At 39.9% G+C, this 27,754-nt stretch overlaps 2 protein-coding genes across 3 annotated transcripts in view; both read right to left on the bottom strand.

Annotated features, from left to right (window-relative positions):
- Positions 1–734: 734 nt before the first annotated feature.
- Positions 735–27,754, bottom strand: part of calm3a (calmodulin 3a (phosphorylase kinase, delta)) — a 224,889-nt gene continuing 197,869 nt past the window's right edge. Inside the window, exons 1-6 of one of the 2 annotated variants that reach the window (XM_071497117.1) lie at positions 9,432–9,661; positions 4,771–4,801; positions 4,224–4,367; positions 3,397–3,503; positions 2,758–2,893; positions 735–2,436 (exon numbers count right to left, since the gene is read on the bottom strand). In XM_071497117.1, the coding sequence (XP_071353218.1) occupies positions 2,408–2,436; positions 2,758–2,893; positions 3,397–3,503; positions 4,224–4,367; positions 4,771–4,801; positions 9,432–9,434 (450 nt within the window). In that variant the 5' untranslated portion in view covers positions 9,435–9,661 and the 3' untranslated portion in view covers positions 735–2,407. Of the gene's footprint in view, positions 2,437–2,757; positions 2,894–3,396; positions 3,504–4,223; positions 4,368–4,770; positions 4,802–9,431; positions 9,662–27,754 lie in introns of those variants that run through there. The other variant, XM_071497116.1, reaches the window with a different exon arrangement.
- LOC139632267 (potassium channel subfamily K member 13) lies at positions 16,979–22,850 on the bottom strand. The gene is made up of 2 exons (XM_071497114.1): positions 22,514–22,850; positions 16,979–17,947 (listed from the first exon to the last, which is right to left on the bottom strand). Exons 1-2 carry the CDS (start codon positions 22,848–22,850, stop codon positions 17,088–17,090), a joined length of 1,197 nt encoding a protein of 398 aa, XP_071353215.1. The 3' UTR covers positions 16,979–17,087.

The raw sequence follows: 27,754 nt of genomic DNA, 5'->3' as shown, positions 1-27,754 counted from the left end.
AAATTAAAAATTGACACTAAGTAAATGGACTTTGTTTTCCACCACTGGAGATATTACTCTAGATTAGTAGCTTTCTGTACTTTTTCACCCTAATATTAACACTGGACACTCCTTACATGTTTGATTTATATTCAAAGTGTAGCTGAAAAAGCTGTCTATACTATTGCACAAGTCAGAGTTACACAACTAGATGGGGATAATCACACCTGCCTGTGCCTATGATGCTGCCGTTCTTATTGTCCTGCTGAGTGTGCTCCTGCTCCCTAAGTCATTTACTTTATCTACTTAACCACATTATTAGCATATGGACACACATCCAATCACATCTGCTTGCTCCAGTTATAACCTCATCCCATTGGCTCTTGATCTTGCCTGTCAGCAACAACACCGACACTCCTTGTTTGCATTTAGTGTGTGTGGGTGAGAGGCCGTGACCCTTGCTGACCTGGATTACCGCAGGCTCCTGTAGCAATCTCATGAGCCGCTAAATATAGTCTGTGCCTGGGATAGTTTCTCCAGTAAAGGCTGGGGTGACCTGGCCTGACCCAATCTGAGGCTGTCTGGATGAGATTAGTGCTCCTTTCTGGCACAGGGACACTGACAGAGAAAGGCTATAATGCAGTAGTATAGAGTGGCAGTTGTGAATTTCTTTTTCAGTCACTGGCTGGAAACCAACACAGTGTGTGCCTGTAAAAGTGACTCAAGCTAGATGAAACATGACAATGAAATGTAGGTGAAGTAAAGCTCAGTCAATTTATTGATTTATGGAAAATATATCACATCTTTACATTTTTGAGATCCCTTCAAAAGTTAACAGTGCATTTACCATTTGCTTCCACACATCTGATTCAAAGGTAACCTATTAAAATGCCTCAAACAGAGTAGTATTTAAGTTCAGCACTTTAAGGAATCAAAGATACCTCAGCTAACCTGCTTCTCAAATTTAGCCAACTGTTCTCACATCTAAAGATGAATTCTTTGCTACAACCCCCATCTCATCCCCATCTGCATGCCCCATTCTAATAGCCCAAGTCAAACACATCACCCCCACTACAAGTAGTTATTTGTGAATATACAGTATATGTATTCTGTTCAGTAAAACAGCAAGCAGATTGAAGTTTGAATCACCGGACTACAAATTGCAGATCAGACACCAACAAGGACGAGAAATGAGTAAAACATATGAGTTGTTATAGCAGCAGCAACAGTGACATTTGGTTTCTTTTTCTTCTTTTAGAACAAATCCTTTGTAATATCCACATGGTTTATACCAAAGTGCAAATATGTTCAACTGCATGTATTTTTATGTTAAGTAGATTTATTATATACTATTGAACTACAAGTCTTGCAAGAAGGTTGAGGCGTTTTTAGAGTATTATGGCACATTTCAAAACCAAAGATAAAACATGTCACAGGTCATTTACTACAACAATAGGCAATGCAAACTTTACGATACACTAATATATATAGATATATTTTGTGACCAAAGTTTGTCATCAATACATTAATATTTGAGAAGACATTTATAAAGCATTACATCAATATTGTATCATCAGGATATCTGTTTGAAGAACAAATGTATTAACTGCAGTCCTCAAGTGTTTTCACAATAATCGTCCTGAAGCAATACAACATACTGCTGTCTCCTATCAGTGCTGCAGGCAGTGAAAAGCCCACAACTCAAAACGACAATATAACATCCCCAAGGGGAAAAACTTTTCAGTCTCTCATTCTTGTCCAAACTCTCCAAGGTATAAGAATTCTCATCTGAAACTGAGCACCAATGAACACCCTACATTGCAACTATCTGCTCTTGCAATAATCAATAGTGACACAAATTTTACAGATATATAGCTATATATTTATGTATATACCTCCAGTGTGTACACAATCTGACCACTACCTCAGGTGGGATCAGAGCCTCCTTGTTGTGACAAGAGACCGCCACAGAAAGGGTGCATGCAAGAAGAGTACTCAATTCAGTGTTTGGAGAAATACCACTGGTGCATGAAAGTCAATTTTCACTGTTCAAGATTATTTGGAAAGAATTAAATAGCCAACTTCTCTATACGAACTGTGGCAAGGGTTCCTATCCCTCTGCCTTTTCAGTGTTGCTCTTTCCTCTAAATTAATCAGGAGCTGGGTGACTCAGCAGAATCTTGATCTGAAGTACGGGGGCTTCGGCCCTCTTAAAGCTTGGTCCATTAACTTCTCTAGGGATTATTCTGTTGGTGTTTGCTAAACAGATACCTTAGAAGTAGTTGGATGTACTGAAGCACAAAATTCTACAGATAAGTTATTCTGGGGGGAGGTTAGTTTATCATCTCATAATTGTTCCTTTTTTTGGTTCTTAAAGACAGTGATTTTAGGAGGACAAGCAATGTTGAGAAAAATTTCAGTGCTCTCTTCACTTGGCAGTCATCATCTGGACAAACTCTGTGAAAAGAGCAGAAAACAATGCTTAAATGACATGCAAATAGAAGTAGAGAACAAACTGTTGTGTGAAAGCCTGCTTATGTGAAAACTTATCATTACATTATGTTGCCATTTTTCCTGTTCTCTGTCTTACTAATACAACACTAAATGTGTTTCAGTAAGGTTTCAGCAAAAACACAAAAGTGTGTAGTGAAAACAAGTCAAGTAGCAAAGAGAGAAAAACCACAACACACAACCAGTTACAGGGTAGTGATTAGGGCATCACTGTTAATTTTAACATCTGCAAACTAAAAGGTAGGATGCAAACAAAGAGATTCTCACCCTCATAGTTGACCTGACCATCGCCATCAATGTCAGCTTCGCGGATCATCTCGTCCACCTCTTCATCAGTGAGCTTCTCCCCTAAGTTGGTCATGACATGCCGTAGCTCTGCTGCACTGATGTAGCCGTTACCATCCTGGAGACAGCAGCAGAAGAACTTCTGTTACTGCATTATTACTGTATTATTTACCATTTTACATAAGAACTAGGACTCAGATACCACTGGTCAGTTTCAGTGTTTCTACTACAATAATCTCTACGGTTTTCTCAGAGTTTAGTATTGTCTTCACTTGTGGTGTGAGTTACATTTATGATTTGGCTGAACTGCAGTTTTTTAGTATCACCTGTGCTTAGAGCTGATTGCTAAGCATTTGTTGTTAGCATGCTAAAGTTGATCATTCAGCTAGCAGAGAGACAACAACTAAAAGCCTTTAAATGGGCCAAAGTGCTGGTCAAAGGAAAATAAAACATCAAAGCTTTGAATCGTCTCTCTCTGAACATCCAAGAATGTATAACAAGAGGTTTTGAACCTGTTTTGTCTTGCAACAGATACACAAACTGATCTGTGGCAATCACACAGCTGCTAATTTAGTCAAGTGGCACAAGTTAATATTCTCAGTCAGCTCAGCCCTAACATACCTTGTCAAAGACTCTGAAGGCTTCTCTGATCTCCTCCTCACTGTCTGTATCTTTCATCTTCCTGGCCATCATAGTCAGGAACTCAGGAAAGTCAATTGTACCATTACCTACACAGTTATCCAAACAGAAAGAGGTTTTTATTTTATTACTGACAAAATGTGAGGGGTCAAGTATCAACATTTGATTTGGCTGCACTCTTGTCCAAAGTGTCCTGATTATAGTCTTGATTGTGTCCTAAGTATTATCACCATACAGCAGTGTGTAACAGTTCATCCAAATTTAGTGAGGTATGCTCTTGCATCGTATGACATCATGTAATTAAGTGAATTACAAGAGGATTGTGAGAGTTGTGAGGAAAGTCACACATTTGATATGATTCCATTTCCACACACAACTTTAGATTTCATTTATCAATAAGATGCTACATAATAAAGGTCATTTATAAAAGCTACAATACCAGTGATGTTACAGGCCTACTTGTTGCCACAGTGTCCATTTTGATACTGCCATTGTGGGGCACCAAAGTGAGGAAATGACCTAATTCACAATTAGAGGCATTAAATCTAAGTAATTTGGTTTTGAGCATTTTCACATTTGGCATAAAATAAATGTCACAAATGTATTCAATTAGATTTTGGCCTTTTGCATGGGGAATAGGGAGGGGTGATTTGATAGACAATAGCAGTCAGAGAAAATTGTCCCCTAAATATCTCCATATTGCATGTACTGGCAAATCTTCTGAGTCAATTCTTTCCTGGCAAGAGGAAGATTTGACAAGAAGAAATTTGAAATTAATTTCAACAAGAATCATTTTCTTGTGTCCTTACCATCAGCATCCACCTCATTGATCATGTCCTGCAGCTCTGCCTCAGTGGGGTTCTGTCCCAGAGAGCGCATCACAGTCCCAAGCTCTTTAGTGGTGATAGTACCATCACCATCCTTGTCAAACAGTGAGAATGCCTCCTTGAATTCTGTACATTCACAGGACAACACCGTTAGTTTGTAGTATCAGTATTCAGGTTGATACAGACACTTTACAGTTAGTCCTTCAAGTAGTCTTGACAAGAAAACCATTTTTCAGTGGGAGCTTTTCATGAGAGGTTTTATTCTGAGATTCTTGACTCAAAATCATGCCAATTTTTATTGTAACCACATCACCAGGATCTGGTTGGCACCTAGTGAATCCATGTGTGTGTAATTCACTAGTAAGCAGGACAGGACCATAAACAGAACCAGGCCTGAACCACAAGCTTACATCCTCATACACCTCTGGTTCCTTTACTCTCTAAGATGCCTTAGTTTATTTGGTTTGGTGGTGAGTTAAGGAGCTGCTAAAACTAGAAGAAACCAAGTACATTTAAGGTATGCACTCACCAGCAATCTGCTCCTCAGTCAGCTGATCAGCCTGTTAATAAAAGAATAAGACACAGATAAAGCATTAAACATAATGAAAATAATCTTTTTGGCAGCCCTGTTAACGTTAAATCTTTTTAAGTCACAGAATGTATTTAGGAAAAATTTGGTTTAGACTGAAAAAATTTAAATTGATGCAACTGATTAAATGGAAAAATCAAGATTGATGCAACTGTTTATCTTAAAAACAAAACAAAACAAAAAAAACAGTAGAATGTCAGTTTATGTGACACTATAGCCTCTCATACAAACTCAGGACAACATCCTATGAATCAGGTCTCTGGACATTGTCCAGAGATGCCCTTTCACACATGCAGCACACAACCAGAGACTGTCCAAGTCAGACGTGTTCTCACCGACTGGAAGTACTCCGTTTGGTTTAGGTAAGGGGTGGCGCCTGGGTAGAGCGTGCAGGAAGTAGGATATGAGCTACAGAAAACAACCGAGTCTCTTACTGTTCCTTCAATTTGTCTGACGATTTTGACGTCGACCCTTACCGACAGATGTTCCCAGATCTCATCGTCTCTCCAGCTAGACATTCATGTCTTCAAGTAAAAGACCCTTTTTTTTTTCTCACCGTTGTACGTTTGTATTCTTCCAGTTTTGATACGCCCATTCATTCGCTTTGAATTCTCCACACAATGACCTTCTCTATTCACATATGGGCCCAACTGGCTATTAAAAAGACTTTGTACTAGGAAGACTGCAGGGTCTGTTTAATGTCCAGTCCAACTGATTCGGACATTTGCATCTTTACATTTAGTTCTCTTGGGTAATGTCTAGATAAGTTCAGGGTTGCAGTGCATGTGTGAAAGCGTTATAAGACAGGGCAGACATATATTAAGACACATCTGGAATGACATTATAAGCAACATACAGTTACATTATATAGTCAATAGTTCAATAAATATGCTGTCAGCAATAAAAATCACACAGTAGAAGTGTAATGAAATGCAAGTGTTTCTGCTATAATTACCTAAGAACAATGACCCACCTGCACTCTGTCCTAGATTAGTTCCCGACCCTCTTAACTACCCAATACAAGATTTGTTGGCTGAGTATTGAAAAAGATACATAAGCCTTTGCAGACCATTGTTCTCAGGGTAGGCAAACTTTAAAGTAAAACACCACATTGTGACTAGTTCAAAATCTAAGCACATGCTGAAAAAACAATTTTAATTCCTTCACTGATGGCATCTACAGCTGAAACACTTTGGCAGAGAACCTCAGGTCTGACTACCAGCTTCGTCCAGACACATGACATTGTCCAACTTGAGTCAGAAACTATAGACATGAACTGTTTCCATTCCATTCACTACTCCTTGTCTAGTTTTGCTAGAATTCTTATTGAAACCATAGAACTAACCAAGAAAAGATGACACTGGAGGATCAGGAACTGGGCTTTCGTTTGAATTCACCATATCCATAATACTCGCAGCATAGGCTGGGATAACCCAACTGCTATCAACAACTAACACATAGCCAAAGCTTCATAACTCACTTTTATTTGCATGTTGCATTTATGCTAAGATGTGGTCTGAGTAGACTGCAGTATGTTCCAAACATTATTTTCTTTACTGCATCAACTCAACACATGACAGGACAAGTCACAGCTGCTGTTGGTTGTGAAAAAGGAAACTACAGACTCCTTTAAGCCCTTTCATGGCTACTGAGGGTGAGTGTTTCATACTCAAAAATTATTTTTGGGTGGATGTGACTTTAAAATCTTCAACATATTAATTAGATAAAGATTTCTTTTCCAATCAGGCCAATGAGGAGCACGTGCAGATTTCACTGTGTAAACATTTTAAACAAATCTGCCAATGCAAATGAAAATCAAATCAAACTAATTCAAATCAGTGTGGGATGGGATTTGACAGCTGGACCTAGACATTGCCTATGACCTAGCTAAAGACTGCTTACAGATACAAAAAACAAAAAAAAAAACAAACAAAAAACAAACTATTAAACTATTGTTTAAACTCACTGTCCTTTAACAGTTGGGTGCTTAGTAAAAGATAAATTTACCACTGGGCCTTTTAAAGCTGGTATTTTAGAGAATACAAGATACAGCCTCCTGTATTCTATTTAATCTAAAATGTAAGAACTGTTAAATTATTGGAGTGAGATCATCAAACAGATATACTTACAAGGTGGTAGTTTCTAGTTTCTTTTTTTTTTTCTTTTTAAAGAAAAACATGCAACTATCCATACCTGCTGTTTTTAGATTGTTTTATTTACAACAAAACATGAATATGTTTGCAGTCATAAACTCAACACATTTTTCAACTTCATCTGAGACGTCACTGTCCTCCTCATGAGGTCTTACCAGACCTGTCTAAGTCAGTCAACATGCCCACTTCAGGCTGAGAAAGTGTGATGAGGGACGGGTATAAATATTCCACAGCCCGAAATACACACGCCTGCTATAATTAGTGAGACACGAACAGGGTCGCCAATGTAGCACACTGAATATCACAGCAACTAACCACCTCTTTATATCTTTTTTACTGAACAAACGTGAGGCCTGGTTCATGGTCATAGCCTAACCCCTGTGCCAACTGTTGATTGACTGTGCTTGCTGCTTTGTGTCTGCGTGTATTACTTCATTTTGTCAGGATAAGATTCTCAGATGATTGGCATGATTAGTCAATTAAATGCTGCAAGTCTACAACATTACAGTACTGATGTTAGCCAAGTGATGAAGATAAGCTGATAGTGCTATACTGTCATTATGCCCAAGGGCTTATTTTTTCAAGTTCAATCAAAGGCAGCAATTAAATGTGTGTCACTCCAGAGCTAATGCATCAAGCAAACAAAACAAAAAAAACATGCTTCCACTGTGTCCACATGATATTGGATCACAAATGAAAGACAAATAAGTTTCTAACTATTCTTTGCCTTTTCAAAATCAAAGAGAATCAAGCTAACATTTCAGTAGCTCCAGGTGGTGGTAACGCTGTGTGTTCTTCGAGTCAATTTCAATGAGTCTCCATGTTGGTATCGGGGGTGGGGGGGGATAAAAAAGAAGGAAGCAAGACAGACTGCAGAGTATTCATTCAGCCAATTTGGTGGTGCTGAAGCAAGCAGTGTCTGGATCAGGGCAGAGCACGGTTGTATGTTAGAGGATTCATATGGCTGCTGTGAAAAGTGCTCAGCAAGACAGTACTGCTGGCTTTCAATTCATCAGTAAACAAGAGATCATATCACATATTATCAAGTAGAGAACAGAAAACTACAAGGGCTGCAGGTTGTTGGTTTTTTATTTCGAATCACACAGTCGGGATAAGCACATTCTGTCTGAGCAGCAAGAGACTGATAGGCTATTGTAGCAGGATCCAAGTTTCTGTACTTGGCAAACGACAATATCTATCACACACCACGTGTTTGTTCTTTCACATTACAGAGAACAGTAGTGAAAGATAAAGGATGAGGCATAGTGGAGAAGATACATTTGTAATGCCACAATAAGGCTTTTTGTTTTTGGACATAGTTCCCATTTTGGAGGGTGCACTGCGGGTCCTGACAGCCTACTGCACCAAGCATGGTTTGGTTCAATGCGGGGGGAAGGGAGGCGAAAAAGGAGGGGTGGAAAACAGGATCATTCAGCAGGAGCAGAATGCGGTTCAACGTTATGGCGCAATACGTAACGGAGGAGATGCTGTCATGGTGGTGTTGCCAGAAGACAGTCCAGAAATGATGCAACACCACCCTCATAAACTCCATGCAATAGGACAAAGAACTGTTGCTAAAGGCGAGCGGCATACTACCACCTGTGAGCTGTATTCTTATGTAATCACAATTGGTGGCGATAAAAAAAACAAAAAAAACCATTTTTTTTTCGCTTGTTGCGCATGTCAGACTACATTCAAACCCCCCTGCTGATGTGCCTGCAAGAGGTGCTACCCTTGTTGCAGCAGCAACTTGTTATGAAGGATGGCAAAATGGTAGTTACCAAGACAGTTCAAGCCTGAGTTCTGATATCTGTCTTGCAAGATTAACGAGATGGCTTTCAAGATCACGTTAACACTGGACTGTCTATTTTTACACAGCACCCCTTTTCACCAACACCACCACCACCACCACCACGCCCACTCTCGACTCAAAGGTAACGATAAAAAAAAAAACAAAAAAAAAAAACGCTGCAAACCTCGATCAAAACACAGCATTTGCAAACGCTTGGGGGAAATGAGCTTAATATCTGATACTACATTGCAGCAGGAAACAGACCGCATGTTTCCTCTCAACACGACGTGCATGCTGCGCAATTGACAGACACTGATATAAAAAAAAAAAAAAAGCTTTTCTCTGACCCTCCGCTTACACAGATAACCACTAAACATGATTGCGGTGAACCGACAGCTGGGTTAAGTGCGTAAAGACAAATGCACCGCGGTATTTTTCTGCAGTTTTCTGGGTAGTAAAAACATCAGAAAGCTATGGTTAGCTCGTATGGAATTTCATATTTGATTGTTACATGAGTAGAAGATATTCGTCCGTGCTTTCGACTGAATGCAACAGCGATGAGCCACTTGCAGACTACGGCAGTACAGTCGACATTAACCATGCACAGCTAACGCTTGCTGCCAGTGCTACTTACGCTAACGTTAGCTTGTACTCACCATTGTCCCGTTGACTGCTCTTGCTCCGTGGGGATGACAAAACACCCAATGTAAGGTTTTGTATTTAACTTATTTGGGAGATAGGTACTCCAAGTAGATGTTTTCAAAGGATATCGGACTTTATTAAATATATCTTTAGGGGGCTCTGTGGAGTCTGTATCCTGCCGCTGCAGTGGAGTTGCCCGGAAACCTCAATCCAGCGAAGCCGGCGTACTACTATGCCTCAGTTTGAGTACCGTATCCTTCCGCCGGTACATCTTTGGTCGTGCCACACAGTGCACCGCGAAAATACCTAGGTACTGAATACTGAAAGTTTTTTCATTGCAATGCACATTTATTATTTATTACTGGATGCCATTTTGACACTTAACACGGAGCAAAACCACAATTCTTATTGCTCTATGTTAACGAAGCGCGCAAAGATACCAACACCGTCACCCCGTCTCGATAACGGGCAATGTATGGAAGACCAACAATGTCAAGACCAGGTCTAAAATATAATAAAATACATCAGGTCGATATTTAAGAAAAGTTTTCGCCTCATAATCACTTTTGGTTAACATGTAATGCCTATGGGCTGCAATGAAATCCCCATTTTATATTATATTTTATATATTTATATAAATGTGTAAATAAGTGTAATATTGTGAATTCAGCTGTATTACAGATGGCCACAGAACAGGAGGGCACTGAACCGACAGAGTGGGGCTGTGTGACCGCAAAGTTAAGATAACTTTCTGTGATGTATAACTTGTAATCATGCATTTTAGATGTTGATATAGTTGACAATACAGCACAGGTGTTATAAACCTGCATTTATGATGATTTTGTTTGTCATCTGGGCTCTATCCCACTGTTTACCAGATACAGTGGTGCAGATAATGCACGTGCAGAGCTAAAGTTCTTCTCCAGACATGTTTTAAATTATGTAAAAACACCAGCCATGATGAATATTTTATTTAACGTGGCGTTCCCACATAAAAAAGTGAGGAAAAAAACCCCAAAAAACTGGGGCTGTAAGCACATCAAAACTTACTTCTGCACTGAAAAATCTGGATCATACCCGCTACTGTTTGCACTGGATTGACAGGTGAAGGCAGAGAGTATGGTTAGAGGATGAAAGATTGGAGAGACTCAGTCACACGTTTGAGCCAAATGAGGAGTCTGTGGTTCACCAAAATCAGAGACTAGCAGACATATCAGAACGTCTAGCGTAGTTAGCGTCTTTTATTTCTTTTTGCTGTTTATTAGCTTGTACGTGGCAGTGGCTGACACAGTGTTAGAGGTTGTGCTAATGCAAAAGACTTTGGGTTTATTTTGCCTATTTTTATTATCTTCCGTCCCTGCAAGTTGAGGGGATTGGTTCGGTGGGTTATATGATGTATGAAGCCTGTAGGCTACATGTCCATGTAGGCTGTGGGCCGTAGCCAACCCCAGCTGACATTGGGGTACCCCCTGGACAGGTCACCAGTCTATCACAGGGCCAACATATAGAGACAAACAACCACACACACTCACATTAGTGTCACCAGTTAACCTAATGTGCATGTCTTTGGACTGTCAGAGGAAGCTGGACTTTCAGAGGAAGCTGGAGTACCTGGTGGAAACCCATGTAGACCTTCTTGCTGTGAGATGACCGTGCTAACCACTGCACCACCATGCTGTTCTGAGAAGTGAAATGAAAAAATGTTTCCAAATTCATAGATTATTCACAGATTCAGAGAAGTATTCAATAAGGGAAAAGGAGAAGATGTAACTTTAAGAATTCATATAATATTGCAATATAAGTAATCTTTTTTTTTTATTTGTGGAAACCCCCTTGAAGGGCTGGTGATTGTGACAGGAGGGAATGCCTGAGGACATCTGGTGGCTGGATGGAAAAATGGCAGTAGACATTGGCAGAATGACCAAGATGAACAGGACTGGGGCGGTGGTCATGACAGTCTTTCCATTGTGGAGGGGATATTCAAAATGGTGTTCAATGTGACTTCATTTACTGCTGACCACTCACATGGATGGATTATGAGACAATGGGCCCCTGGGCACAGATGCAAAACACCCATCTATGGGACCCCTTTCATATTGAATTAGACCCAATTTTCAAATAAAAAACACTGAGTAATGAAGCTTCAGGGTACTGTTCTATTGCAAATCCCAACGTTTTTGTATAATTTCAAAGTTTCTCATCACAACAAACACCTTATGGACTGCCATGTTGCTCTGTACTGGGCCCTGTACTTTTGCCTTGCTTTTGCTTTTTGCTTTTCCACTGCTACTTTTAAATGATAAACTTCTGTTTAATTGTTGTAGTGGCAATGCCGATATCCGGATAATGAGATTATTATTATTATTATTATTATTATTATTATTATTATTATTATTATTATTATCAATAATAATAACAACCATAATCAAAATTATATTGGACCAAAAGCAATTATCCTTAAAAAAATCCACCAAATACAGAGACAAGGATATGCAATTATAGCCTTGACAACAACTTGATGAAAGGATAAGCCAAGGCCCATGCATACTCCAAATGAGATGGTCTGTTTTCATGTATTTCTGCAAACCCTTATATAAAATGACACTGGAAGCACCTCAGTGATGCTTTTCATGTGAGTTACAAAACACTCCAGTAGAGGGAGATATTGCTCTGCTATTGCGCAGTGAACAGGTGCGTTGATAGTGCCATGACACGCACTGTTACATCCTCCATCTCAGTTGAGTTCATTTGATTCTAGGAGAACAATATGTTGCTAAAGCTGAACTACTGGTGACACAGTGACATCAGTAATGGGTTGATGTTATCATTGTGATGAGCCAAAATGGACATACACTGAAGAAACAATAAACTGCCCCAGTGAGTAGCATGATGTGCAAACGGTGTTACAAAACTTAGGAGTGAGTCCTAAAACCCAGATATGAGTTAGCATTTTAGCACTCCCATTTCCCTCATCCTGAAGTCTATGGGTTTTTTTTGAATGGGTTTTAGGTATAGATGCCTGAAATAAGGTCTATGGTTAACACAAACTCAAAACATTTTCATGTTTTACCTATGACATAAAATATGTCAGTAAATACCCCAGTCCTGATTTCTACAGGGGTTGATGGGGATGTTAAACGTTAACATACTCACCAGTCGCCTTTGACAGCTTTGTTGTGTTTCTGCTCAGATCACTAACTTTGTAAGAGGAAAGGCTTTTGTACAAGTTGGAAGTTTAATAGTGGGGACGTTAATGTGACTGTGGTGTAGTTTGTGTATAGCCAAACACTGGCTTTTTACTTCTGGCGATTGTGTTTGGAAAACATAAAACTGGTGTTCATTTGTGAAGATTTTCTTTCTAAACAAAACATGTAAGTATCATAAACTTTTTTTTGTCACTGATCTCATTTTTTGCAGTACTCAAAAAACCAATCTAAAAATCCCATTACTTTAATTACATGTATCATTACTACTAAATGAGGCAGAGGAATAACTAAACGTAAGACACCCAGAGCAGAGATAGCAGAGCGAAACGGACAGCCATTGGTAAGCTTTAAGTACCAGATCTGATAGCATGTAAACGCAGAAACACCAGGAGCCGGTAATGAAATGCTTACTGCTGCACTTAAACACAGCAATAAAAACCCTGTTAAGAAATAAGCAGTCTCTGTCTACTGAAACGCTAGACTGCTTTGAACTTGGAATGTTTGTTGAGTTTGTGATACGTAATGCAGTAACAAGCCTGCAGACTGTGGTGTAGTGTCTAAGAGGCAAAATAAGAACGATATTCTGTTGCTTCTAACTTTCTCTCTGAGTGATGATTGTACATACATATAGTCAAAATCACAGCACAGTATTTGTCTTTAACCGTGTTTGTGTATGGTGATTTTGTTAGACAATGTCCCAGTTATAAAAATCAGGATATTAGCACTTCAGAACAGCAGCTTAGAAATGGCTTGGATGGCTTGCTCTGTTGTCTGACAACAGAAACAGAAAAACTTGATGAAAGGATAAGCCCAGGCCCATGCATACTCCAAATGAGATGGTCTGTTTTCATGTATTTCTGCAAACCCTTATATAAAATGACACTGGAAGCACCTCAGTGATGCTTTTCATGTGAGTTACAAAACACTCCAGTAGAGGGAGATATTGCTCTGCTATTGTGCAGTGAACAGGTGCGTTGATAGTGCCATGACGTGCACTGTTACGTCAGACATAAGAAAGAGAATGTTGAGGGATAAGAACTAACAGCAGCAATTTGCAATTTCCAGCAATTTGGGGTCTATTATAGGAGGTAATTATGTTTCCACAGAGGTTAAATAGATAAACATTTTAATAGCAAGTCTTATCTTTTTTTTGGCTGACTAAGGCAATGCACAAGGTTTTACAATGAAAAAACATAAAATGAAGCATCTGGAGGCTGATGAGGTTTTAAATTTTTACTTTAAATTCTGCTTGATCTTGATGTCTAGTTATTTGTAGTGAACATTTCGTCTCATTCAGTCAGGGTGGGGAGGTGTTTACATGTCTGTGCTCATTGACCCATTGTCTTATAGTCTGTCCATGCCTCCATCTCAGTTGAGTTCATTTGATTCTAGGAGAACAATATGTTGCTAAAGCTGAAGTACTGGTGACACAGTGCCATCAGTATTGGGTTGATGTTGTCATTGTGATGATCCAAGATGGACATACACTGAAGAAACAATAAACTGCCCCAGTGAGTAGCATGATGTGCAAATGGTGTTACAAAACTTATGTTCGCTCAGCATTAAACAATAACCAGCCATATCTACTTACTGAAACACTTCTTTGACTTTATTGTAAATTAGACAGTTTTTTTTTTGATAAACAGATTCTAGTGAGTCATACTCACATGGTTATCCTCTAAATTGCACCTCTCTGAATGATTTCACAAGGTTGCATCATTTGTAATCTGTTTTGTCTTGTATATAAATGACTCAAACCACAAAGATGTAACAGTTATTTCTGGCTGTACTTCATTGTTGGAATCTCCCCTCAGGGTGCTGCAGGAGGGAATCCTAAAACCCAGATATGAGTTAGCATTTTAGCACTCCCATTTCCCTCATCCTGAAGTCTATGGGATTTTTTGAATGGGTTTTAGGTATAGATGCCTGAAATAAGGTCTATGGTTAACACAAGCTCAAAACATTTTCATGTTTTATCTATGACATAAAATATGTCCGTAAATACCCCAGTCCTGATTTCTTTAAGCTTTTACATGTCTTAAAAAAGGCTGGTTGTTAACAAGTGACTAAATGAGACTACAGGGGTTGATGGGGATGTTAAACGTTAACATACTCACCAGTTGCCTTTGACAGCTTTGTTGTGTTTCTGCTCAGATCACTAACTTTGTAAGAGGAAAGGCTTTTGTACAAGTTGGAAGTTTAATAATGGGGACGCATTTGTGAAGATTTTCTTTCTGAACAAAACGTGTAAGTATCATAAACTTTTTTTTGTCACTGATCTCATTTTTTGTAGTACTCGAAAAACCAATCTAAAAATCCCATTACTTTAATTACATGTATCATTACTACTAAATGAGGCAGAGGAATAACTAAACGTAAGACACCCAGAGCAGAGATAGCAGAGCGAAACGGACAGCCATTGGTAAGCTTAAAGTACCAGATCTGATAGCATGTAAACGCAGAAACACCAGGAGCCGGTAATGAAATGCTTACGGCTGCACTTCAACACAGCAATAAAAACCCTGTTAAGAAATAAGCAGTCTCTGTCTACTGAAACGCTAGACTGCTTTGAACTTGGAATGTTTGTTGAGTTTGTGATACGTAATGCAGTAACAAGCCTGCCTCAAACAGAGGCATGTTACTTGCTCTGTTGTCTGACAACAGAAACAGAAAAACATGTAAATAAGAACTGCTTTAGCCTATTGGAAATTCAGCCGTACTAAAATACTGTGTATGTGAGCACAGAGTAGGAGAGATGTAAACAGATAAAGGGATGAAACAGTTTTCAACTACAACCCTGTCTCCAAAAAGTTGGGACACTATGTTAATAAAAACAGAATGTGATGATTTGCAAATCATGTTGAGGCCTGTTTACCACTGTGTTGCATCAACAACACTCTGTTAACTTTTGGGAACTGAGGAGATCAGTTGCTGATGTTTTGAAAGTGAAATGTCCCATTCTTGCTTGATATAGGATTTCAACTGCTCAAGATTTCGGGGTCTCCTTTGTCGTATTTTTCGTTTCATGATGCGCCAAATGTTTTCAATGGGTGACAGGTCAGGACTGCAGGCAGGCCACTGTAGTGTCCAGACTCTTCTACTACGGAGCCATACTGTTGCAATACGTGCAGCATGTGGTTTGTCTTGCTGAAATATGCAAGGCTTTCTCTGAAAAAGACGTTGTCTGGATGGCAGCACATGTTGCTCCAAAACCTGTATATATTGTTCAGCATTAATGGTGCTTTCCCAGATGTGCAAGTTACCCAAGCCATGGGCACTAATGCACCCCTACACCATCACGGAAGCTGGCTTTTGAACTGTGCACTGATAACAAGCTGGATAGTCCCTCTCCTCTGTAGCCTGGCATCTATGCAAATGCGCCATGAGCATGCAGCATCCATGATTTCCAAAAACAGTTTGAAATTTTGATTCAACAGACCAAAGGTCAGGCTTCCATTTGGCCTCAGACCATCTTAAATGGGCTCAGGCCCAGAGAAGATATGGATTCTTCTTTGCATGGTAGAGTTTCAACCTGCATTTGTGGAACTGTGTTCACAGACAGTGGTTTTCAGAAGTGTTCCCTTGCCTACAGAGATTTCTCCTGATTCTTTGAATCTTTTAATGATATTATGAACCATAGATGAGATTGAGTAACATTATTCTTAAACTGTTGCACTATTTGCCCATGCAGTCTTTCAGAGTGGTGAACCCCTTCCCATCTTCACTGCACAGAGACTCTGCCTCTGTGAGAGGCTCTTTTTATACTCAATTAACAACTGACCTGTTGCCATCTAACCCTAACCCTAACCCTAACCTTTTGTTGCCCATGTCCCTACTTTTTTGAAACATGATGCTGGCATCAAATTCAAATTGAGCATATATTTTCCATAAAACACTAAAATTTCAGCAATTCAACATTGCAGTTTTGCACGTTAAGCCATGTAGCCTACTATGTGTTTATGTTTGTTTCTTGCTGATGACTGATAGTGATGTAAATATTAGATGAGGCTGAACCAGTTGTTGATGATTTTGTGTCTTGGTCTTCTGAGTTTTTGCCAACCATAAATTTCCCAAAAACCAAGCCACAGGCATAGTTACTGATTTTAGAAACACATAACCCTGGACTTCACCAGTCAGGAAACAGACATTAATATTGTTCCTGAGTACAAAAACCTGGGCTCTGTCATAACCGGCTGTCTATTTAAGTCAAATACTGTTTCTGGCTGTAAGATTTTCTGATGTGCAATGATACTGTTCATTAACATGAGTGTGTTCCTGTGACCTGTCTTTTATTACCTGCTTACTTCGGGATAATAGTAACAGTTGAAGTTGAAGTTGTCATTGGTCTAGTTATGATAAATGTCCACTTGGCACTATAAGTGTTTGTAATCAAATAAATTATATATGTCATCTCTGTGTGTCACCTTGTTGACAATGTTTTAGCTTATATTGTAGTCTTATATTTTAGTTTAGCCAAGTAGGTAGTGGTCTAGCATAGACAACATTTTTTTCGTATGAACAATTATCTTGTCCTTGTTTTGTAGACATTCCTCCGTCATAGTTTTTGCGGCACACTGTTTCCACTTTAGCCTCATCACAAAGACATTTGCCAATAGCATTGGGAACACAGGATCGCCATAACATACTGTGGGCTGAACTGGAAACTGCTTGTACCTGCTGCCTATGCAGAGTGTCATCATCACAATAACACATAGGCGGTTCTGAGTCTGAAAAACAGAGTTTGAATAGTGGTGTGAGTTGCAGTCTATAGTGGCGGATACCACTATACATCCAGGCCAATGTTTTTAGCATCCAGTTCAGTCCCTGTTTGATGATCACAGAGATGGCATTAAAGAGGGAGTAAGTGCAGCACACTCCTAAGAGCATCAGGAGACAGTTCGCTACCTGGTAGGCCCGGGTGTCTTCATGGTGCTCCCTCTGGCCGCTTACAAAGTCCCCAAAGCCCACTGTGCTGAATGCCACAAAGCAGAAATAGAGGGACTCCAAGTAAGTCCAGCCCTCCATGGCTGAATAGAGGGAGGCAGCCCCACATGCAACCAACACAACAGCAACAAAAAGGATGAGAGTTACTCGGTACACAGATGGTTTCCATTCTTCATTTCTGTTACCGTCAATGGCTCTGCCCTCTAGTCCGCTGAGACTGCTTCTCCTTCTGTGGCACCAGAATATCTGGAGGCTCAGTAACTTTATAACTCTCTCCAAGAAGAGATTGAAGAAGAGTATGGTTGCTGAGCAGCCCAGTAGCCCATAGAAAACAAGCAAGACCTTCCCCGTCACAGTGGATGGGGCAGTCACTCCAAATCCTGTGAGAAACACATTAGGTAAAAGGTGACCACTGTGTACCACTGTGAAATTAGTTTTAGTGTTACACAAAGGCTAACAGTGTATGACAAGTGAAGACATTTTTAATGCATTTTTAGGCTGTGAGAAGTTTAGCTGCAGTTTTATGCTGGCATCAAATTCAAATTGAGCATATATTTTTCATAAAACAATGTGCCAAAAACCAAGCCACAGGCATAGTTACTGATTTTAGAAACACATAACCCTGGACTTCACCAGTCAGGAAACAGACATTAATATTGTTCCTGACCTCAAATACCTGGGCTTTGTCATAACCAGCTGTCTATTTAAGTCAAACACTGTTTCCAGATGTTGTTGTGTAATATGGACTTGTAGTGACTACAGCTTTATTAATCCTATAATGGTTTATGTTCAGGCACTCACAGCACTTGGTTAAGGTGAGGGAAATCCAGGGCTGATCCTGTTTTGTTTTATGCAGTTTTTCTCCATTGCCTCTGCTCTAGTCTCTCTGTACAGTGTTTTTGATAAAAAAAAATGAAACATATGGTGTTTATTAGTGAGCTGTAGAGGTGCTTGTAGGTGGATTATGTTGTCTTTATTTGGAGCCAGGCGTTAGAGGCTTTGTCATTTATGGGAAGCTGAAGTGTCACATGTTGTCCATCCCCCATAAAGAAAGTTACAAATGTTACAAAAATGTTAACAAATAACAAATGTTAGATCTACAAATAACCAGCTACCACAACATAATTGGTGACTGAATATATTTTTTCAGGAGACAAGGCTATAAAAACCCAGTCTATGGTCTTCACCACAGATGTGTTGACATCATGTTTCCCTGAACTATATTGTGACCTTTGGGAGCTTGCGTGGGCTATCCTCCCTGACTTCCTTCCTTCCATCTTTTCATGTGTTTAGTTTTCACACTTAAATGACCGGATTAAAATTTGGTGAGCACCATCCTAGGAAACGGAAATTTCCTAATATAAATGAACATGTGACTTTATCCTACTTCAGTTGTTTGGGAAATTTTATAGGTATAACCAATAGAAATGTTTCACTTGGGACTGTAGTCACTCCCAAATGACACACTTCCTTTAGTAAGACAATCTATAATTTTGCACTTGCCTGCCATTAATACACCCTCCAATACTCCCTCTTACTTTCCATGATTACATGACAAAAACAAGCATCATGTAGATAATAACTACTTCCCTTTGTTGTAGAGGTATACCCCCATCCTCTGTAATTTACTGTTTCTATTTTCTCTCAGATTCATGAGAGCCTGCGGAAGGGGTCAAGAATGGATATACATCCTGGATGACATAGTAGGGTCACCTTAGTCATAGGGTCACTTTGATGTGGAGTCTGGATCATTTAAGTAATCAGACTACACAGGACACAGAATATACTCCCTTCCTTACCCATATATAATTCCCATATACTCATATGCTCATATAAATCAGAAATAAATGTAGGAAATCAATTTATTAACTAAATGTAGGGATATATTAAATTACAAGGCTCCGTAATTTACTGCTCACGTATACTTCCATGTATAATTGACCTTTTATTCTGCGGAAGTATAAATCCAATAGTCTTACTACAAAAATTAGCTATATGTATTATTAATGAGGCTGGTTACTATGATCACACTAATCCATTGTTTCTAAATTTTCATACTATGAAATTTATTAATTTAGTATATGATATGAAATTATGTTCAGAGCTAAATTAACAGACTGTGTGCAAAAGTTCTGTGTGCAATACAGGATACCTAGTATGATCTGAGAGGTATTCATTTAAAAATGTGTCATTTACTTTAGGTTTTCAAAAGAGTTGTTCACAGAACTATTTATGAGGGTTACAAGTGTGAACAATCTTCTTTTAGGCAGGCACATATAAACATTTTACCTCGGCCTGAGCCTGTTCAGTCATGACTTCATACACAGACCACTGACTTTGGTTTTTTTGCTGTCTATATTGTTTATATTTAATTCAATTCAATTTTATTTGTATAGCACCAAATCATAATATACATTATCTCGAGGCACTTTACAGGGTAAGGTTGAGACCTTACTTTGTTATAGAGAAAAACCCAACAGTTCCCACAAAGAGCAAGCTCTTGGTGACAGGGTTGAGGAAAAACTCCCTTTTAACAGGAAGAAACCTCCAACAGAACCGGGCTCAGGGTGGGCGGCCCTCTGCCTCGACCGGTTGGGTTTAGGAGAAGATAAAAGAGGGGGGAGGAGAGAAGAGAAAAGGCTCTGCCCCCCATTCTGCTCTTAGAAACTCTGGGAACCACAAGTAGACCTGCATTTAGAGAGCGAAGTGTCCTATTGGGAAAAAATTGAACTTTAAGCTCTTTAAAGTACGATGGTGCCTGACCACTAATGGCTTTGAAGGTGAGGAGGAGGATTTTAAATTCTAGAAGAAGCTAACACAGGAGAGATGTGATCTCGTTTCCTAGTTCCTGTCAGTACTTGTGCTGCCCCATTTTGGATCAATTGGAGGCTTTTCACTGAATTTCTGAGACATCCTGACAATAAAGAGTTACAGTAGTCCAGTCTTGAGGTAACGAATGCATGAACTAGCTTTTCAGCATCTTTTAGACACAGAATGGGTCTGATTTTAGCAATATTGCGCAGGTGGAAGAAGGCTGTCCTAGAGACTTGCTTTATATGTGAAGTAAAGGACAAGTCCTGGTCAAAAATGTAACCAAGGTTTCTGACTGTAACACTGGAGGCCAAGGTGATGTCATCCAGAGTCAGTATATTATCACATAGTGTATCTCTGAGGTGTTTTGGGCCAATTACAATAACTTCAGTTTTTTTTATGTCCTTAAGACACACCTGAAGCTTGGCTACCTGGTTAGTCTCACCTGGCTTCATGGATAAGTACAGCTGGGTGTCACCTGCATAACAATGGAAATGTAGCTGGTGCCTCCTGTTCTTTGAACAGCCTTGTTGGAATTGGGTCTAGAAGACAAGTTGATGGTTTAGATGAAGAAACTGTTGAAGTGAGCTCAGAGAGATCTACAGGAGAGAAACAGTCAAAATATAAACCAGTTACAGTGGACTCTGAGGCTGCTGAACTGGACAGTACATCTGAGTCAGCTGTGGGGAGGAGATGGTGAATTTTTTCTCTCACAGAGACAATTTTATTTGTAAAGAAGCTCAAAGTCATTACAACTGTGGGCTAAAGGAATAGATGAATCAACAGAGCTGTAGCTGTCTGTCAGCCTGGCTACAGTACTGAACGGAAACCTGGGATTATTCTTGTTTTCTTCTATCAGTGATGAATAATAGGATGTTCTGGCTTTACAGAGACTTTTTTTATATGTCAATAGACTATCTTTCCAAGCCTTTAGAGATTCTTCCAGATTAGTAGAATGCCACTTCCTTTATAGCGTCCTTGAACTTTACTTTAAAGCTGGTGTTTCTGAGTTGTACCATGGAGCGAGCCTTCTCTGACTCACTACCTTCTTCCTCAGAGAGGGGCAGTCCATGACTGAAAACTCAAATGTTAATAGAAATGGTCAGATAAAAGAGGGTTTTGGGGAAATACTGTTAGATATTCAATGTCAATCCCACAAGTCAGAAACAGATCAAGGGTATGGTTAAAAGAGTGTATTATGTGTGACTGAATAAAAAGTATTTCAAAAATGATCAGATTTATACTGTTAAAGAGGTCAACAACTGCTCATATTAATATTATTCTCATATTAAATCATATTTTGTTACACACACATTTCTTCAATCATAGACCCACTATTGAACTGAAAATGAAAATAAACAAAAAATAATGATTTGGCATGTGCTTTGGTTGATGTACATCCAAAATCAGAAAAGTTAATTGAACAACTTTTGGGACACTGTGCTGAAAGAGAGGAAGGAAAGAAGGAAAGGCGGCACTAGGATCTGTGTAAGGGCGTCATTATGGGTCATGTCCTATGGCAAACAAAAAAGGTCATATCACGAAATGACGACAGTAAGTAAATACGGAAGTTGTTGTGAAAAGGAAATTGGTCCGGTCTCAGTGCTTTTTATCTTGCAGTTTCCACAGTGGCACAGGGTGCCAAAAGACAGTGTAGACAATAGGAAGGCTGTGAATTGATTCTCAGAGATGAGGCTTGTTTAATTTTTATGTTGGAGACATGTTTGTGCTCTATAGGTTCAGGTAAAATATTGATTTTGAGAGACTCCAGTGGAGTTTGAGACACCCCTCCTCATGTGTCTAGTTAGGTTTATATATGATTAGTTAAGTTGTTTTTGATTGTTATAGGCATGTTTCTTGGCTATGATAATGATTGATCATCAAGGGATCCTGCCTGTATCTGGACATGCTGAATAACTGGCCTCTACTTGTATCTGTTTCTATTTTTCATTTTGCATCCATAACATTGCTTCAACAGTCACAATGATAAAGAATTCACTGGGTGATGGGGAATGTGTTATATCTATTGTGAAAACAACTGTACTTATCAGTAAATTAAGCTGTCAAATGCTGCACATCATCTTTAGCTATTACAGTCATGACAATTGAAGTTGCAACTTTAAAGGATGACTCACCAATGGTGGAGACCACAGTTCCAACAAAGTAGAAAGCACCTGGGATGTCCCATAGGGCTCTGCCTCGCTCTGCCCGGATACCTGCTGTCCTGGCTTCTTCATAGTGACGCAACAGATGTTTCAGGTCTTCACAACTAATTTTATGCTCATGACTGAAGTCACTTAGCCTCCTCTCCCAGAGCTGGTGGGCCTGTAACTCTGCTGGTCTCTCCAAGGAAGAAAATATGGCTGCACCAGCCAGCATGTAAAGAGCAATGAGAACACCAAGCAAATAGAAACGAGTAGTTTCCCTGCTGGGAATCAGGGATGGGCAGCAGCATGAGAAATCTTTCTTCATTATCACTTGTGACAGCTGCAGACAGACTTTCTTCTTTGTGTGCTGTAAGACAATTCAATGTGCTAAGCAACAGCAACAAGATAAATAATACATTTGCTCAGTTGTTTGACACCATCAGTATCCAGGAGCTAGAGGAGAAAGTTGTTAGTCCAATAACTTCCGTCTGTCATTAATTAGTTAATCTATGCAACTCTTGGATTCAATTGAATTAACACTACTTAACACTACTACAGTCTAAACACTTTCCCCAGTCTGAAACTGTGCTGGTAACCGCTGCATCTGAGTCTGCAGGTGGCTTTAACAGTGGCTTTAACGATCTGTGTACGGCTACTGCTTATCACCAGTTCAATAATCCATCTTTACTCTCCTTTTATGACATGCCACAAACATACACAAACAAAAGCACTGCTGTGCCTTAGTCTTTTTCATCAACATAAGCGCACTAAATTAAAGTGGACAATATCTGTGTGTCTACTGTCTTAGTTTGCTTCAATGATACTGATCATTTTCTTTCAGGCCCACACTTATGTAAGGTTTAGATGTTAATTCATGTTGTAACTGAGTTCATGTACTAAAAATATATTTACTGTGTTTATGCATTTGATTATTTACACATTTATGTTTACAGCTAACTATTTACATATTTATGTTCACACAATTATTATGTATATATTTACAAGTTTGAATATTTACAGGTGCATCTTTAGAAACAGTTATAGTAACTTCCTGATTCTATTTCTCTAGTTTTTTTCTCATTTACCTAAGTCTAAGTGCTTCTTGCCTCTGCAGTGTTGTACTGTGAAGCTGATGATGTGTGGAGAGAAGTCAGCTGCTGCTTAAAAAAAAGTTAATCTGTCTCCATCCTGCTGTTTCTTTAATCAGGAGTGATCCAAACCACCGCACATCAAACCCTCACGTTACACTTACTTACATTGTCAATTTATTCCCCTTATTTCTCATCTGAAGAGGATTTCATCATGTTTCCAGTCGGTCAGATTTAATCTAGCACCTTGTTTCTAACCTGGTTTCCAAAACCTGAATAGGCCCTTTTTAACTGTGGTCCTAATGAGACACTGCTCAATGATTGGTCTTATCTTTGAGCAAATCTTAAAGTTTTGAGCAAATCTGCCTGGTTGTAAATGTAACATTCACACATTATTATGTTGTTGTTATTATGTTGTCATTGTGTTGGCAGAGCCACACAGCTGGAATTTCCAACAACAAATGCAATGTTAATAATGTTGTTTTTGATGTTGTTGAACATTTTTGGTAAATATTGTCATATGGCTTGCTCATAATGGCATGCTAAATATCTTGTTTTTTCCTGAAAATCTGCCCATAAGTTATCAAGTATTTCTGGTATTTTCTTCTTCATAGGCACCACACACATTCCTTTTGGCAACATGAAAATGTTTGGGAGAAGCTGAATAAGTGGAATGAACGTAACAATCTGAGACATGAGCCAATTTAAACAAAGGTCAGCCATCAACGTTAGAGAAATGGTATTTCAATGTGTCCCTCCTTTTCCTGCCCCTTGAATGTTCCACATGACTGCTAGTAATCCGCTACTCCCACACAGTTCCACACTTGGTCCTCTGTTTGTGTTTGAGTCCAAGTACAGGTTTAGCAAAGCGGTGAGAGAAGCTAAACGACTGTACTCTGAGAAACTTCAGCTCCAGTTCTCAGCCAATGACTCTGCTTCTGTCTGGAAAGGGCTCAGACAGATCACTAACTACAAACCTAAACCCCCCCACTCCATTAATGACTTCTGTCTGGCCAACGATCTGAATGAGTTCTACTGCCGCTTTGAAAGACAGTGGGACAAGCCTGACACTAACCTCCACATCAGAGCCACATCAGAACCCCCCTCCTCCTCCTCTACCAAAGGAACGTCTCTCTCTATCCTGGAGAGAGATGTCAACAGGCTTTTTAAGAAGCAGAACCCCCGCAAAGCAGCCGGTCCTGACTCTGTCTCTCCATCATCCCTGAAGCACTGTGCTGATCAGCTGTCTCCAGTGTTCACAGACATCTTCAACACCTCACTGGAGATCTGCCACGTGCCAGCCTGCTTCAAATCCTCCACCATCATCCCTGTCCCCAAAAAACCAAGGCCCACAGGACTAAATGACTATAGACCCATTGCCCTGACCTCTGTGGTCATGAAATCATTTGAGCGTCTTGTCCTGTCCCATCTCAAATCCATCACTGACCCACTCCTGGACCCCCTGCAGTTCGCCTACAGAGCCAACAGGTCTGTAGACGACGCCGTCAATATGGCTCTCCACTTCATCCTCCAGCACCTGGACTCCTCAGGGACCTATGCCAGGATCCTGTTTGTGGACTTCAGCTCTGCCTTCAACACCATCATCCCGGCTCTGCTGCAGGACAAGCTCTCCCAGCTGAGCGTGCCTGACTCCACCTGCAGGTGGATCACCGACTTCCTGTCTGACAGGAGGCAGCACGTGAAGCTAGGAAAGCACGTGTCTGACTCCCAGACCATCAGCACTGGATCCCCACAAGGCTGCGTTCTTTCTCCTCTGCTCTTCTCCCTGTACACCAACACCTGCACCTCCAGCCATCAGTCTGTCAAGCTCCTGAAGTTTGCAGACGACACCACTCTCATTGGACTCATCTCTGATGGCGATGAGTCTGCCTACAGGTGGGAGACTGACCGTCTGGTGACCTGGTGCAGGCAGAACAACCTAGAGCTAAACGCTCTGAAGACAGTGGAAATGATAGTGGACTTCAGGAAGAGCCCAGCCCCACCCACCCCCATCTCCCTGTGTGACTCCCCCGTGGCTACCGTGGAGCATTTTCGCTTCTTGGGAACCACCATCACACAGGATCTCAAATGGGAGCTAAACATCAGCTCCCTCATCAAAAAAGCTCAGCAGAGGATGTATTTCCTGAGGCAGCTGAAGAAGTTCAACCTGCCAAGGACTATGATGGTGAACTTCTACACCTCCATCATTGAGTCCATCCTCACCTCCTCCATCACCATCTGGTACGTTGCTGCCACGGAGAGGGACAATAACAGACTGCAGCGTATCATCCACTCTGCTGAGAAGGTGATTGGCTGCAATCTTCCGTCCCTCCAGGACCTGTACGCCTCAAGGACTCTGAGGCGTGCAGGGAAGATTGTAGCTGACTCCTCCCACCCTGGACACAAACTCTTTGAGACACTCCCCTCTGGCAGGAGGCTGCGGTCCTTCAGGACCAAAACCTCTCGCCACAAAAATAGCTTCTTCCCATCTGCTATTAGCCTCATCAACAAGGCTAGAGAGCCCCACTGTTGCTGATCAATTGCACCAATCACCAGAAAAAATTCCTTGTATGTGAAAGCATACTTGGCAATAAAACTGATTCTGATTCTGATTCTGATTCTGATTCTGATATGATGAAAGAGGAATTTAGATGTCATTATGTGAAAAAAAAAATAGTGTGTGATCTTAATGAGTCAAATAACAGTGTAATTATTCTGCACATACAGGAGACACAATAAAGTCCTTACTGATACAAAACCCACAGGTTGGCATAAGGCAAGAAAACAAAAAGAGGGACTTTTTTACTAATTACTGAGTACCTATTTTAGTAGTGTACAGTAATCTTACACAGTAACAAGGCAAGCTAATTCCGTTGCTTTGCATGTTGTGTATTCTATGATTCAATGTAGCACATTTTAATTTGTACCCAACACTTTAATGTTTTTTTTTTATCTTTTAACAATATTTTCTTATATCTTTTTATGATCTGTATGCTTACATTTTAAAATTCTGACAGCTTGGTGCCAGATACCACAGCATACCTTCAGAGATCTCGTGGAGTCCATGCCTTAACGGGTCAGGGCTGTTTTGGCAGCAAAAGGGGGACCTACTCATAATGTTATGGCTGATGTGTGTGTGTGTGTGTGTGTGTGTGTGTGTCTTTATGTGTGTGTGTGTGTGGTGCATAGCCGTTTATATGTACAATAACTATATCCATGTATGTGTTTTAACACATTTGACAAGTGAAAGTGATGAAAGGCCTATCTTGGGATATAACTGGGATATAATATCAGGAACAATAAAGAGTCAAATGCATGTATGTTGACATTCCTCGGACAATATATGGTATAAAGGGTAATATGGTGAGCTATTTATCACCCACAAATGACATGGATGCATATGTGATTCTAGCCGCCATTATCTCATGATGGCACACTACCACAGTTTATGAGCACTGACAGCTCCCTCATTACAAGGTATGATTGCAGCATGCTGCTTGTTCATCCTAATTACAGTGTTCATCATAATCACAGTGTAGTTACAGGCATGTCTATTAAAATGTTTAAACAGACCAGTTCAGTCTAAATTGAGTATAATGTACAGTGTTTGTTCTTTGAGCCTCTCAATAAATGATTGAATTATGAATAAAGCTGCAGCTGTGTTTCCTGATACTCAAATCATTGCTATGATGTGAATGAATGAATGAATGAATGAATGAATGAATGAATGATCCTTTATTGTCATTATACACGACAGTACATTGAAACTCTGTTTGGCCACTCTCCGTCAATTAAGTACATCAAATAAGTAAAATCTCACTCAAAAAGTAAAATCACAAGGGTTGTACCCCTTAGCAATGCTGTGTGCCCTCTTCAGGAGTCTGTTGGTGTAAATTGAATTCCTTCCCATTAAATATTGAAATTCAAATATAAAATCCCAAGTCTGTCCAAATAGGCTTAGAAGAACAGAGTGAGGTCTCTTAGGCCCCTTAATCCAAAAGTTTGGAGTTTTTTTTTAACAAACCTACTTTTGTCCTCACATAAGTACATCCAAAACGTTGGGTCAGTCTGTTCATTCCTCCTCTTCATACTGGTCATGAAGCCATGAATCCTTTTGTTACACAACTTCACTGTGAGATAC

Source organism: Trachinotus anak, unplaced genomic scaffold (assembly GCF_046630095.1).
Source record: "Trachinotus anak isolate AG129_WGS33_773 ecotype Australia unplaced genomic scaffold, CSIRO_AGI_Tana_v1 ptg000014l, whole genome shotgun sequence".
Taxonomy (NCBI): Eukaryota; Metazoa; Chordata; class Actinopteri; order Carangiformes; family Carangidae; genus Trachinotus; species Trachinotus anak.
Note: the sequence above shows the minus strand (reverse complement) of the source record. Positions and strands in the feature narration are given on the sequence as shown.

Bases quoted from the DNA above. Each gene is read 5' to 3' on its own strand.
- LOC139632267 (XM_071497114.1), bottom strand. From the start codon at position 22,850: ATGAAGAAAGATTTCTCATGCTGCTGCCCATCCCTGATTCCCAGCAGG. The intron at 17,948-22,513 runs GTGAGTCATCCT...TGTTTCTCACAG, and splicing joins AACTGTGGTCTCCACCATTG to GATTTGGAGTGACTGCCCCA.